General features: G+C 41.7%; 1 protein-coding gene across 1 annotated transcript in view; it reads left to right on the plus strand.

Annotated features, from left to right (window-relative positions):
- Nucleotides 1–14,542, plus strand: part of LOC126204208 (trypsin delta-like) — a 29,779-nt gene extending 15,237 nt beyond the window's left edge. The window contains exons 2-3 of the mRNA XM_049938607.1: nt 11,376–11,787; nt 14,035–14,542. Of these exons, the coding sequence (XP_049794564.1) occupies nt 11,376–11,787; nt 14,035–14,433 (811 nt within the window). The 3' untranslated portion in view covers nt 14,434–14,542. The remainder of the gene's footprint in view (nt 1–11,375; nt 11,788–14,034) is intronic.
- The last annotated feature ends 570 nt before the right edge of the window (nt 14,543–15,112 follow it).

Consider the following 15,112-nt stretch of genomic DNA (forward strand, 5'->3'; position numbering starts at 1 on the left):
TTTCGCTTGAAACAGGGACCGAAACGTCGGTATATTTATACATATTGACAATGCGGTCACAAACCCAGAAAAAGTTTATTGGACGATGATGATGTTAGTATTTAAAAGTAGTGTAGCAAAAGCGATTCTATATGTGACTAATTAGAATGTAAAAGTGCTTGATCTAACATTGCTAGCGAAAGGTTTTAGCAGTCACAGTTTCCAGTTACTAAAAGCAAAGAAGCTTAATTAGTTTGACCTGTCGATCTTTCTGCTCAGTATACGATCTTCCTAGTAGTATTTTGATTGCGAAGTTGAATCAAAACTCTTTGCTCTGTATTTTCATTTCAAACGGAAACTTATTGATGCGATTGGATTTTCTGATTATATTTTCATGTAAACCTACTGTTAGAGCGGAGTGCAGCTACGAAGGAGGGTGAGGGTCGCGTTCTGCGCAGAGAGAGAGATAGAGAGGGAAGATACGTTGCTACGCTGCCGATACTCTTCCGTCAGTTCACGCACTGAGACAGCTGACGGCGCTCTAGCACAAACATTGGTCCACAGTGAACCTTAAGAACTGCATTCTTAGTAACGAGATTCCTTACGCGCGCACACGAACAACCTTCCACATAGAATTAATTATTATTGAACTCAATCACAACATTCCCAATCGTACAAAATATCGAGATAAATAATTACTCTACGTTAAGTTCTATATGGTAGAAGACGACAGACTCTGAAAGTAAAACAGCTGTAAAAAAACATAAAAAAACCAGGAAAACCACTGCATGTGGTAACATGATATATATACAAAATCTTATGCTGTTTTCAGATTTGTAAATACTTTCTTAAAAACACTAATTTATATATATGTAAATAATAACAACCGTTTTTCCTATTGTATAACAGAAAGCAAATGAAGGCCCAGCGATGATGCTGGAACCCAACGAAACATCTCTGAGTGATAGCACGCCGGCCGGTGTGGCCAAGCGGTTCTAGGCGATTCAGTCTGGAACCGCGTGACCGCTACGGTCGCAGGTTTGAATCCTGCCTCGGGCGTGGATGTGTGTGATGTATTTAGGTTAGTTAGGTTTAAGTAGTTCCAAGTTCTAGGGGACTGATGACCTCAGATGATAAGTCCCATAGTGCTCAGTGCCATTTTGAGTGATAGTACGAAAAGAAACAATTGTGTTTTGCTCAAGGCAGATCCCTTCCAAAAGTACAGTTTCTCTGTAAGGCAAACACAGACGGAAGAGCTTCTATTTCAAGGCGATACACACACTGTTCTCTCAGTAATCATGATGTAGCTTCATTCTTTCTTTATATACTGTCAGTGTTAATGTTCGTCTTTTGACCGGCAAGGATTTGTTTCGTTAACCAAAAGAATTTTTGCGTTGCTTACATTAGGCACCCACAGTGATCGAATATATTTAAAGCATTTTCAAGCTTTAATAACTTGTGACCATAAGGATATCAGAAACTGAACGTTTAATGTGTTACTAAAGGCCAATTTTCTTTCATTGTGTTACCTGCTACAGCGTTATAGTGTGTGTACTTAATTGAACGAAATATGTTTTATAAATAAAACGGCATCGTTACGAGGTCAAAGATAAAATTTGAGCTACTAATAGTTTTTATGCTGCTGCAGTACAGTCACACAAAGTCATAAGTAGCGGTAATTGGTATTTACATACTTCATAACAAGAAATCCACTCCATCGTCTTCGGTGTCCGACGTAGATGAATTAGATTCAGCAAGATTTATGACGAATGGTTCCATAACCGTGTACCTGCCAATTCCCCTGTTGTAATCTTCATCTAGCAGTTTTTCTGCGTGTCTTACGCAAGTTGCACTTGCAGATGTTGAGATGCTGTCTATTGCCTCATGTGTAGGTCTCTCAACATCTGCAATTTTGAATGTATTGTTCTTTTCCGCAATATGTGCTTTCAATTAGGTTGTAATGGCAATGGTATGTTGGTAATCTAACGATACAGTGTCCATACTGCTTTGCAATTTGTCCACCTCATAAACTCTGTATGCAGTCTTGTGTTGATTGATAAGAATCAACAATCCTGCTCTGATATGCGACGAGTTATGAGGTATTCCGTTAGATGACAGCCATACAATAATGTCTGCCTTTTTGGAGCTCGTAGTTGGAGCTTTGTTCACTTGCACTGAGAGGATGCTCGCATTGTCCATGACTATAACTGAAGACGCAGGAATATGCGGCAATAACTGTTGTGTAAACCACCCTTTGAAGACGCTGTACGTCATTTCAGAGTGGTAATCTTCAGAATTCATAGCTTTAGGTGACTTAAAAATCAGCTTACCCTGCGGAATAAAGCCAGTATCTGCTGATCCGACATGAAGCACTGTAAATCTGTTACCCTTACCAACAGGAACTTTTAATCCACCATACCCATCGCTCATTTTCCAGCACATAGCCCTTGCGCGGTTCTGATTAACGAAAGGTTCATGTAAGTAACAAATTCGAGATGTGCAACTTCTCTGATCTCCTGCACTGTTCTCAAAAACACAGTCCTTTCAGCTACAATACCGCTTCGTTCCATTAATAATTTCCTACCACCGTTCGTTTTCTGATGCCTGAACCCCATGTCTTTCAGTATCCTCAACATGACCCATTTGCTTCCGTTAAAATTTGCAGCTTCTTTGATACGCGAATCTAGTTTCTCTGCTGTTGGATACTCGCCTTCAGCACACATGCTGAACACTATGCGCCGCAAAATGTTTTTCATAAAATCGTCTAGCTCTCACACTTCTTTTTTGCGGTTGTGTTGCTTCCCTGGTGATTTGAAAACAGCTGAGCCGCAGGCTTGTACAGACGTCTTAGCTTCGCTGGATGTTCTCTGAACGGTCCTCAAACCAATACCACAGGCTTCAGCTGTCTGCTCCTGGCATTTGGCAACGGCGCGACGCGCCTTGTGCCGGCGTGGATTCAACGGAAAATTGACTCTTTAAAGTATTGGTACACACGTAACACTACTCCTCTTGCCTATTTGTGTAGCACTTGGCATGATTGCTTACCATAACTCATAATGAACACTATGAAGGCAGTCATCACTTAGCACGGAACACAACGACTGAAATAAACAGGTAGAACTTCCGAACACAGCACGACCCGCTCAGAACGAAGACAAGAATGTCTCTAGCGCGCGATTGGCTGTGAGCCACATGGTATATTTCCGCATGCTTCTGCGCATCCGACTCTCACCCGCCTTCGTAGCTGCTCTCCGCTCTTACAACCGTTTGCGCTGTTAATAGCTTTATATGACTTCTGCAGTTAATTGAGTTTAGTATTTATTCACTGACTGTGTTCAAATATTTGTAAGTTTCATTCCAGATCCAGATTAATGACAGAGATTTAGGAGAAGCTGCTTCAAATTAGATTTAGAAGGGAACTGGGCCCTCTGACATTAATGGTTCACGAGAGGCAGGCACAACGATGACAGACAAATACGATCAGAGTAGTAACTTTTCAGAAATTAGAGATGAACATAAGACTGCAATAGGTTTTATACTTGAAAATAATTCTTTAGGATGTGACTTCTCATAACGTTCTAGCTCAGTGGTTGAAGGTTTAGGTCCTTCCACTACGTCATTAATGCAAGCTGACACAACTTCTCCATGTTTCAATAGTAGTGTGAACTTGACAGCAATGATCCGTCGCAAATTGTGCCGTCTGATATAGCCCCTTCCTCTTGAAATAGTAAATCTATAGATGTGAACGAGGATACTATATATCGTATAATAAATACGTTAGCAGAAAACAAGAAAAAACGGAAGATACTAGTAAAGGGCTTAGATTGGAGATGGAAAACTTTAGGAATGAAATTAATAAAAATATCGAAACACAGGATGAGAACATTGCTAGAAGGCTAGAAGAGAATAATAAGAATCTTAGAGATGTACTTTTGATGTACTTGAATGAGTTACTGAAACGGATTAGGAAGGAGATATGTGAGGATTTCAAGTCTGTAGAAAGTTGCAGCTGAAAGACTACGAGAATAAGCACGATACATGCAGGCCAGAATTATTAAACGAGTCTGTAAATATTAAACTACAAAACAGGTTGAGGAACTCATTACGTGTATGGCACAATTATCAAACAATTTTGATAAAAATGCTAATGACACTCACCAGTCCCCTTTACCTACACAAAGGAATCTCAGTCGTTGCAATGTGTTTCAAATAAAATCAAATCACCATTAATCAACAATGTAAACAACACGTTAAGGAAATTCACGAACAGCTTTCTCGTGTCGAAAATAACATCGATGAGGCAGGTAATGGCAATAGGTGAGACAGTTTTGATATTGGACAATCTGATGAGCAAACAGACTCATTGCATGTGGGAGTAGTTATTTGTGAACGTTACACTTTTGGAGAGACGATAACTGGAAAATTCATGCTCACACAAGAATGATGGTAGTAATTGAAAGCATTTTCTCACTGATTGGAAGCTCAATGTTTTTAGAAATGTTGGTAATAGAATTCACGCATGGGAGTGGCTACTACAGTTTGATTATTCTCTTCCACGTAACATGACCAAATGGTCACAAATAAGAATTCATGTGCAGTTACCTCGAGGGCGAACCAGTTACAAGAATGTGTTCATTTGCAACAGAACGTCAAACATATGGAAACTTCTGTCACGCGTTTTAGTCAGCTTACAAGAGCGCATCAAACACAGCAATATTATGCTCAAGAACCTTGAAATGTCTCATCTCTCAAGTTTGGCACGTTTTTTCCAGTACCTAGTATGAAAGAATCAGTTTTTGACTAATTATTACCGCCCCTCTGAACTAATATGTAACTGTTCGATGAAGTTCCCGTTTACATTAAGACATACAGATTTGGCTGTTCGTTGTAAAGATGATACACAAGCATTTAAAGGTCTGCCACAAGAACTTGAATTTCACAATGATGAGCGACCATTCCATTACAACAATAATGACAATCACAGAAGAATCTATCAACTACAGTATTATCGGGACAGTGACACTCAAGAGAACAGTTTAATAGTAACAGAGAAGACAATAGACATCCTGCGATTCATCAGCCATTCTGTGTAAAGAATTGGCCTTCCAGAGGTAACTTTCACAGTTGCGGAGATTACTAAGGCAGAAACAAAGATCGGACTTTGTGGAATCGAAGACGTTATGAGAATGAAAACTATTTTAACTAAAATAACTATGGCGGAAGATCAAATCAGAACTGGCGAAGTCCAAGAAATATTAGCGCAGAGCGGAGCGCTGAGATCATTGAGATCAGGCCACCTTCCCGTCGTAATCCGACGAGAGGGTCTGTGATAACAATGCCGTGTGGCAGTCTGTCACGACAATAGTATGTGGCACAGTCCGTCACAACAATGACATGTGGCGCAGTCGACAAACGATACACTGGAAAGCGTTTCAACCAAAGATATAAATATAGTAAATTTGGAGTACATTAGACGCTGAATTCACTAAATGTGGGAAGATAGATTCCTGTGTGGCATTACCACTACAACATAAGAAGGTAAGAAGCGAAATTTACAAGAACGAGCGTTGATGTGAGGAACCAAACGCTTTTTGATTTTGCGTGTGAAGGACATTAGTTTTCGGCAAATTTTCTAATAGACCCATTACTGACTAGAGAAATAATTTTGGGTGTTGATTTCTTGAGTGAACATAAAGCGATTTTTAACCTTAACCGTACACAGGCAAACTAGAAATTAATGACACGATAGTGTGCTTGAAATTTGAAGAGTGGATTTCAAAGGAAGACGAGTATCTTAATTGTTCAGCCCTTAACGTCTTGATGCAGTTTCATAGACTCTGTTGCTCATAGACGAGGGTAGAGTATGAGACTACAGCGTTGTCTAGTAGTTCTTTCCTGAAACTGCCGCGGTTTCCTTTATCAGTAACCACTTGAATGTGATGCTACCTATACAATTATTGCTTCTTTTGTGCTAGCGGCAGCTAAGAACGCACCTGCGGCTTTGCGTTATATAGCAGCGGCCATTTAACTGTACAGAATGTTTGGAAACTTCCGTTACAAACTTCCAGGACTTGTGGAGGGGAATGAGTACATAACAGTATGGATAGGAAACCATGCCTGAAAACGTACCGTTCACGTTCTACGACGATTTCAGTTCAGATTTTTAACTCATCAACTTCTGCTTGAGAAATTGAATTAGGCGTGACGCAGCGCTGTTATAGGGCAACAGCTCGAAAAGAAATATAACGAAACATCCATTTATCTCTTAAGCAAGTTTGTTTGTATTACCGCTTGAACATTGAGTATTTACATTATTCCGAAACAAAAATGTAGAGAATAGTTCTGATGCATTACAACAGCGGCTCTATGTGGCGACCACCAACTTTCTTACAGACATTGTACATGCGAAACATGGTCTGGTACACACGCTCCATGTCACCTGGTGTCTCACAGTTTTTCTTACTCAACAGTTGCCATTACACGTGACTGTTTCCTGAGAAAGTCATTCTGAATATTAATGATTATCGGTCTTTACATTCATTTACAGGTAGTACGACGCAGCTTAGATTAACTAGTATCACATACATCAAAAACAATTTGCATAATTATGTTCACGTTTAAAAGTAGGGCAACAAAAGGCTATCCTAGATCAGACATCGTAATCGGAATTTGATAGTAGTTGCTTGCACAGTGTTGCCAAAATCTTTTGGCACAAACAGTCCTCATGTAGCAAAAATAAAAGCATATTAGTCTCCAGGTATCACTAAAATCTTGGTGGACAGTAATAATAAAATTTCGAAGTGATTTATGTATTAGACAGATGAATGATTTAAGGCTGACTGACAAGAATAATGGTTACACCTTCAAGGGGCAAGGGTGACGTCTGTTAATTACGTAAGCTCAAAATAGTGAGACGACGGGTCCGACAAAATCTCACCAAACTTCACTTATAGGTAGGGGGACGTGACAATGAAAACCTCGTGTCAACTTTTTAATTCAGTACATGAAATACGTACAATCATCAGCTGAATAAACTTTGACTATCAGTGTTGTATCCACGGCGAGACTCAGGGACTTCCAAATGTCGTCATCCCTGTGTCACAGCCTCTACTCGTACACACATTACATAATTCTCATACAGGAGAGGACATTTTAATTACACTACATTAGATGTATTCGCGATTGTCAATTTGGACAACCATCAGCTCTAGAACGGAGTCACAACAGTGAAAATCTCTGCGTGACTGGGACTCACGTTTCGCGAGTGGTTGCCTTACCTTTGGCTATCCGAGCACGACTCACAGCCATATGTCGTCAGTCATGTGTCTACAACACTTACACTCGTTACATATATTCCCGTATAGTGACACATTTAGCTTGAAAGCCGCTTGCTCGATGTCGGCGGATAAATACGGCATTGCAGTGCCTGTATTGTTAAGAAGACGATGCAGTGGTCCTTCAGATATCCGTGCGTAGTGCGGACCGAGCCCTCAACCCAAGAGCAGAAATACCCGGGACTAGTGAGGACTAACCACTACCAACGAGGAACGTTTTCCTTCGGTTTGTTAACAAGATCACGCTTCGCACTGGGAAACCACTATCCACGTAAGGATATGAGTCAATTTTCTGATCAACCAAAAAGATAAAAGAATGCTTACGAAAGGAGAAAGTTGTGTGGCAGTCACTAGGAACCCCTTGGTTATATAAAATTCCTTAGAGTTGTCGGCCAGTATACAGTCTAGTCACAGAAACAAGTACTAAGACTCGCTTACTCGAACACAAAAGGTACTGCCTCGAATGACGTACTGAGACATAGGCCGTAACAGAAGGGATGGAAATCACGACATAAATTTCAGTGGGATGACCATTTTAACCATAAAAACTCATTGCAATTCGCAAATCTATAGCAGGCCATAGAGTTTTACAAATATAATAATAATTTAAACAGAAAAGAAGGTCGACTTAGGTGGCAACAAAATGACGGTTAATTACCTTTCATCGAGGGCGTTAGCGCCGTCATCAGCTTGCATCACATGACGAATGATGGTGCCATCTATGCAGCTCAATAAAGTCAGGACCCCCTATAGCCCTTGATACAGTTGCCGTTTTCCATCCGAAATGTTTCCCACACTCACAGGCTTTCCCACATTCACAGACGAAACGTCAGAGTACACTTCCATATATCGACCACGCCTTTGTAGTCAGGAAGTCTTCACCAAAGAAAACCGGCCGTGAAAGCCTAAAATGATAAGGAAATGTAATACAACTCCACATCTAACACTTCCGTAGGGATCACGAAGACCAAATAACGCTAGTTACACGATTCACAACCATAACCATTCTTCCCGTGCCGCATACGGGAATGGAACATGAAGAAGTCCTAATGGGTCGTACGAGAGAAAAACCCTCTTCCAGTCACTTCGCAGTGGTTTCGCGAAGAATGGTTGTTGATATATTAGCAATGAAATGTATGAACGATAAATTTGTTGTGTTATTTCTTGATGAACATTATGGGTATAAAATGAAATGTAGAACAAATTATCTCTCTTAAGATTTACTTTGATTTTTGTAATCATTCCGGTATTCTTCTGAAATCGACGTTAAAGTTATTGAGAAAATGTTTGAAGAGCACATTACATTCATCGACGATACCAAGATATCAGAATGAAATGAAGTAGATAGTGAGAAACATGTAAGATGGCTCAAATGGCTCTGTGCACTATGGGACTTAACATCTGTGGTCATCAGTCCCCTAGAACTTAGAACTACTTAAACCTAACTAACCTAAGGACATCACACACATCCATGCCCGAGGCAGGATTCGAACCTGCGACCGTAGCAGTCGCGCGGTTCCGGACTGAGCGCCCAGAACCGCGAGACCACCGCGGCCCATGTAAGATGAAAGCTTTCCGGTGTACCTGATGCAAGCTATCAAAGTTCTCTTCAAAGATCGCTCCAGTTTCACAGCTTCCTCCAACGACAAAGCTTTTAATGCCCAAGTCCTTTCCCATAGCAATGCCTTTACAGCATCCTCTGAAGATGACCTACATAAACCAGTCGATTTGTTACGTAACACAGCTCAAACATAAAAGGGTGGAATCGCAAAAACTAACTTGGGAATAAAAGTTGTGAGATAAAATTTATACGCAGATGGCAGTGCCGTGAACAAATATCGACCTTTAATAATCTAGGCTGCAACGTGAACACAACCAGTGAATACAGAACTATTGTCGAGAATTAGCCGCACAGTGACGAAGATAAAATTTTAAAAGACACCGGCAGTCTCGTCTCCTCTCTATGGCAGTTAAATATGGCGTCGAAGGGCAATGACATGATCTGATCTCTGGTCACAGCAACGAAGTTTCTCAGAAAAATTGAAGGTTGCAGCAGACTGAATCACATCCACGAAGACTGCACTTCATGGGAATTGGAGTATTTCTCAGTACTGGAAAAATTCCAGGAATCCAGGTAAAAAAGACTCTACTATCCCATTCAAATGAGCAAGGAACCGCAACCGTAACAAGCTACTGAAAACAGACCGATAAGAAAGGCATGTTTGTGAAGACGGAGGTAAGGGTCGACTGACAGACCAGAACTGCCTCATGGCCCAAACTCAGTAGTGGATAATGATGTTGACTGTGAAATGTTTTCCCCTATGAGTGACTTAACAAGGTCACTAAACATTTCATTGTTATACTTCTGGGTTCCCGTCATCCAGCAGCGTTTAAATCTATAGATACTTGCAAGTAGCCTTTTACTGTACCTGTTACATATGAGTACTAACAAGGCAGGAAAGAAACTCTTCAAGTTCCTCGAATGAGTGACCGTGGAGATTAGAGAAAATTGTAACCTTATATGCACGCAAAGTCTTTCTTCGTTATTTCGATCAGACTAATTAGAGGAGAATATACAAAACCATTCAACGAACAATGCCTGCGACACTGAAAGATTTGATTTATCTTGCCGCCGTAATATTACTTGCCAATGTGAAAATACTATACTCTGGGAAGCATTTTCCCTTCGATAAATTTTACCATAAAATGTAGAGGCCACCGAAGAGAAGAGATAGGTAAACGGAGATGTCACAAGTAAGTTAGTGTGTTGTCACTAGACCAGTCCATCGTATACTTAATTGTACATAATGTTTCAGACTGATTCCTCTAATTTCACAGGACAGTTTCTTGTACAAGAATGAAGACAAAAACTTTGGGTTAATTCTAACTTACACGAAGGACTACAGAGTTTATACATATTTTCAAAACAAACGTTCGATTTTCTAAGGGCTTTATCTGGTCCGTAGCAGTGTACAGAAGTGAAACGAGGAGGATAATCGCTTCAGACAAGTAAATAAAAGACACTTTCGAGATGTGGGGCTGTAGAAGAATGCTCAAGATTAGATGGGTAGATTGATTAAATACTGACCTCTATCGAATTGTGCAAATAAGAGTTTATGGAACAACTAAATGAAGGGAGCAGTTGATAAGACGCATCGTGAGGCATCAAGGAAATGTCAATTCGCTGATGAGGGAAAGCTTGGGAGGTAAAAGTTGAAGATTGAGACGAGGACGTGAAAAGAGCAAGCAGGTTTAAATGAATGTAGGTTGCAGCAGATACTCACAGATGAAGAAGCTCACACAGCACAGATTAACGCGGAAAGCCGCGTTGAACCAGACTCTATACGGAACACCACAAGAAGCACAACAATGAAGCAACTTTTGCGTAGACAAAATCAACTAACTATGAATTTTCACAATTAAAAAAAAGAAAAACATTCATAAATACTACAGTTTTCAATGCTGTTCGCCTGAAATGTCATTTTCCATTCTTTATAACACCAGAGCATTTTGATGGAAATGTCACAGACGGTTTATTTGGTATTTTCTGTAGTTTATCTGCCAAAAGCTTCAGAAAAATATATTTTTCCTCAAAACACAAAAATTATTCCGTAACCAGAACTTCACGTATTGACACATAGAACACTTTTCAAGGGAATCTCAAAGCAGAGGTAAAATACTTTTCATGTGCTTGACTGTGCCATAGGGATCAAAAATTTCGGATCTCTCCTCCACACGAAACATAGGGTACTGATTAGTGAGGGTCTCTTAAAGTTTCTAGCGACAAAATACATACGAGATGAAGGTAGTTTCTTACCAATGCGGAAACTACGCACCAACTGCATTTTCTGCGCATTACCGAAAGTTTAGGGAGAACACTGAATCCTTACAACTAATTATCTCAACCACTTACAAGTGACTGTGGCAACACCTCAGGGAAAACCTATGAGGCAACTTATCACGCTCGATAAAACAGCACCATTAACTTTTTCTCAATGAGGGAGAATTCCCGAACGCTGATAAGAGACTACCAATTACTTATGACTGTGCACCTCTTAACAGTATAAATGGTGTGCGGCGCCAGCAGCCTGCAGCCACCGCCTCCAGAATGCAGCGCCTCGCCCTCTTGTTCGTGTGCCTGCTCGGCTCTGCCGTAGCCTTGCCAGCCCGCACCAGGCTCTGGAGCAGGGGCAACAGCCGCATCATCGGAGGAAGCAACGCCAACATCGCCAACTACCCTTGGCAGCTGTCCTTCCAGTATGGCGGTTCGCACATCTGCGGAGCCTCCATCATCAGCTCCACGTGGGCGCTGACGGCCGCTCACTGTGTGGACGGTATGAGCCTCCTGCTGATGACTTTCAGAGCCGGATCGTCTATTCGTGGAAGCGGTGGCACCGTTCAGAGGGCCTCCTCTGGCTACATGCACGCGTCGTACGACAGCGATACGGTGGACTATGACGTCGCCGTCGTTCAGGTGAGTAACTCGCTCAGGCCTGCACGTAAGACCTATTTTTTAGTCAGCTCCTATATCATTAGGGGCTATTTTGTGCTAAATAAACCATACGCTGTGTGCAAAGTAGAGCCACCCTCGATCAGAAGGTCATCAAAACGTCAAGTTATAATAATATCAGTGCCTGTTTATACGGCATACAACTCCCCTCTTCCTGATTTGAGAAAATCTTTCTATTTCAGGTACAAAGGGACATATGGTTTTGATGCAGAGTGGACAGTTTATATTTTTTATATGTACGAGACAAGTCCAAACATTTATGTTGAGCTATAGTAAACAATAATGTTCGAAATTGAGCCCCAACATGATTCCTTTGTATTTGTAACGCACTTGCATCACCAGGAAATATGAATTAACTCTGATAACACGTTATTATGTTACGCAGCGATACGTCTTACACTCAGTAGGTGACTGATTTGTTTGTAACACTAGTGAGAGAATAAAACGGCATCTAATTTTAAATTTAGGTGGATTTAAAATGCTACACAAGGTCATCTTTAAGGGCCTGTGAAGAGCTATGTAACTATGGGTAGTGACCTACTTCCCATGTTGGGACGATTAGTTTCGTCTGCGTCTACGATTAGGTGACAATCGTAAACAGGAATTAGAAGGTCTAAAGAGCATACAGAAATAATCAGTCCGCAAAGTTTTTAGGACTGGAAGACTATAAAATATAGCTACATATCAAATATATGAATCGATTTCTTTGTGCCACTGACTTTACCGCCGGCCGAGTGGCTGAGCGTTTCTAGGCGCTATAGTCTGGAACTGCGCGACCGCTACGGTCGCAGGTTCGAATCCTGCCTCGGGTATGGATGTGTGTGATGTCCTTAGGTTAGTTAGGTTTAAGTAGTTCTAAGTTCTTGTGGACTGATGACCTCACAAGTTAAGTCCCATAGTGCTCAGAGCCATTTGAACTGACTTTAGTGGTATAGAATCCAACATATACTGAATCAAATTCAGAAAGCCACTAAGAAAAAGTGTAGAACAACTTATTTTCTGAATGTAGATAATAAGTTTATCGGTTAGCATGGGTAGCTCTTTAGGGAGTCTTGGACGGCTACGGTGCTGTGTACATAAAAACAATTTCATTGGATTATTCGAGGGAGATGTTAGATACCACAGACAGGAATTCCACTTCCAGTGGAGAACAGCAACGCGCATACAGGAGAAGGTTACCTGCAGCTGATTAAAAGAGAAGTGTTAATTCTGTGAAGACAGAGATATCGTTCAGCTCTAATGGCAAACGGTACTACTCAATAATGAAAATATATCAAATGTGTAAGTAGAAGCATTTGTGTGATGAAATCACGAATTGTTCGATATTATGACCTACTTGGTAATATTACTCCAAAATCTGGGAATCGTATGATTGATGTGTTACTGCAAAGATTGATGAGCTCAGAGATCGTAAGATATAATAACTTTGGAACCTGTAAGAGATATGTCTAAAGAATGTAAACAAAAATTTTTTGATGAAGCAAAATTATACCATATGATGGAAAGCAGTTCCACTACAATGAATGTGTAGAGTCCATAGATCTCCAGAATGAGATTTTCGCTCTGCAGCGGATTGTGCGCTCGTATAAAACTTCCTGACAGATTAAAACTGTGTGCCGGACCGAGACTCGAACTTGGGACCTTTGTCTTTCGCGGGGAACTACTGTACAAACTGAGCTACCCAAGCACGACTCACGACCCGTTCTCACAACTTCAGTTCTGCCAGTACCTCGACTCCTACCATCCAAATCTCACAGAAGCTCTTCTGCGAACCTTGCAGAACTAGCACTCCTGAAAGAAAGGATACTGCCGAGACATGGCTTAGCCACAGCCTGGGGGATGTTTCTGTAATGAGATTTTCACTCTGCAGCGGAGTGTGCGCTGGTATGAAACTTCCTGACAGCACTTGCCCACGAAAGGCAAAGGTCCCGAGTTCGAGTCTCAGTCCGGCAAACAGTTTTAATCTGTCAGGAAGTTCCATACATCTGTTAAGATACCAGTCTGAGTGCTTACGTCATTAATATCAGAGAGGAATCATAAATAATCAGCCTAGCATTTACAGTCGTCTCTAGACAGTCTCCACATTATCACTCCAAGAGTGAAAGAAATAAACACGCAGTGGATAATTGTACATTAAGATCGTGTACAATGGTCAGAATAATATCGCTGCCATTCAGACACAAATAAGAATTGCTTCGTCTCCTGTTCCAGGTGTCTGGCTCCCTGCTCGGCACGAACGCCCAGGCCGTCAGCCTCCCATCCGACGGCTACGACCCCGCCGGAGGCCTGGCCGTGACCGTCACAGGCTGGGGATCCACGTACACAGACGGCCCGGCCCCGAGCAACCTGCAGAAGCTGGACATCAGCATCGTGGCGCGCTCCACCTGCCAGAGCATCTTCGCCAACGTGAACACCGTGACGGCCCGCATGGTGTGCGCCGGCAGTGCGGGCCAGAGCGTCTGCAGCGGAGACTCGGGCGGCCCCCTGGTCAGCGGCAGCACGCAGGTGGGCATCGTCTCCTGGGGGGTCAGCCCCTGCGAGGCCAGCCCCGGCGTCTACGCCAACGTCGGAAACCTGCGCTCCTGGATCCGCTCTGCAGCAGGTGTCTAAGGCCTTCTGGGTCACAGCTGCTCTCTGCAATGTGCATTTCCACGTTTTGACAAGAATGTTCCTGTTGTATACAAGACGAATTTTCACAAATAAATGACTATACCAATTATCGACTTTCTGTTATTGGCGGAGATACAGTAGAGAATCCTATGAATCCTTAGTGAACATAAACTTTATAACTGATTATTACAACTAAAGTACATGCAAAAAAACTAAAACTAAATTTTTTACTTGTGCGAGTCAAGTCTGTAGACGAAATCTACAGAACACACAGTCGAAGCTCAGTGAGGGAACACATTCACGCGTCAGCTGGGTCCAACTCATTTAATGTTTCAAGGAGTAATACAGACCAACAGAAAAGAGTCACAGCACCAAGAAGGGATTGTGTGACAAAGGAACGTTGGTAGACTTGTTTCTGGATCTGAAAGATGATGTCTAATGCACCACTCGCCTACGTATGGTGCTAGTAGCGCCACTATGATGGTGCAAATCAAGTTTCCTTTAAATACACACTGTCACGGTCGTAAGCTTTAGTTAACTTTGGACGGGGTGATTTGATGTTAATCAATAATGTCTTGAAGGCGTCAAAGACACAATTAACAGCACCTCACTGAGTTTCATCGAGCCGTTCAATAGGGCTTCGAGAGATAGAGCTGCATGTTCATTCCGCGATACTGCA

The sequence above is a fragment of the Schistocerca nitens genome, chromosome 9 (genome assembly GCF_023898315.1).
Source record: "Schistocerca nitens isolate TAMUIC-IGC-003100 chromosome 9, iqSchNite1.1, whole genome shotgun sequence".
Taxonomy (NCBI): domain Eukaryota; kingdom Metazoa; phylum Arthropoda; class Insecta; order Orthoptera; family Acrididae; genus Schistocerca; species Schistocerca nitens.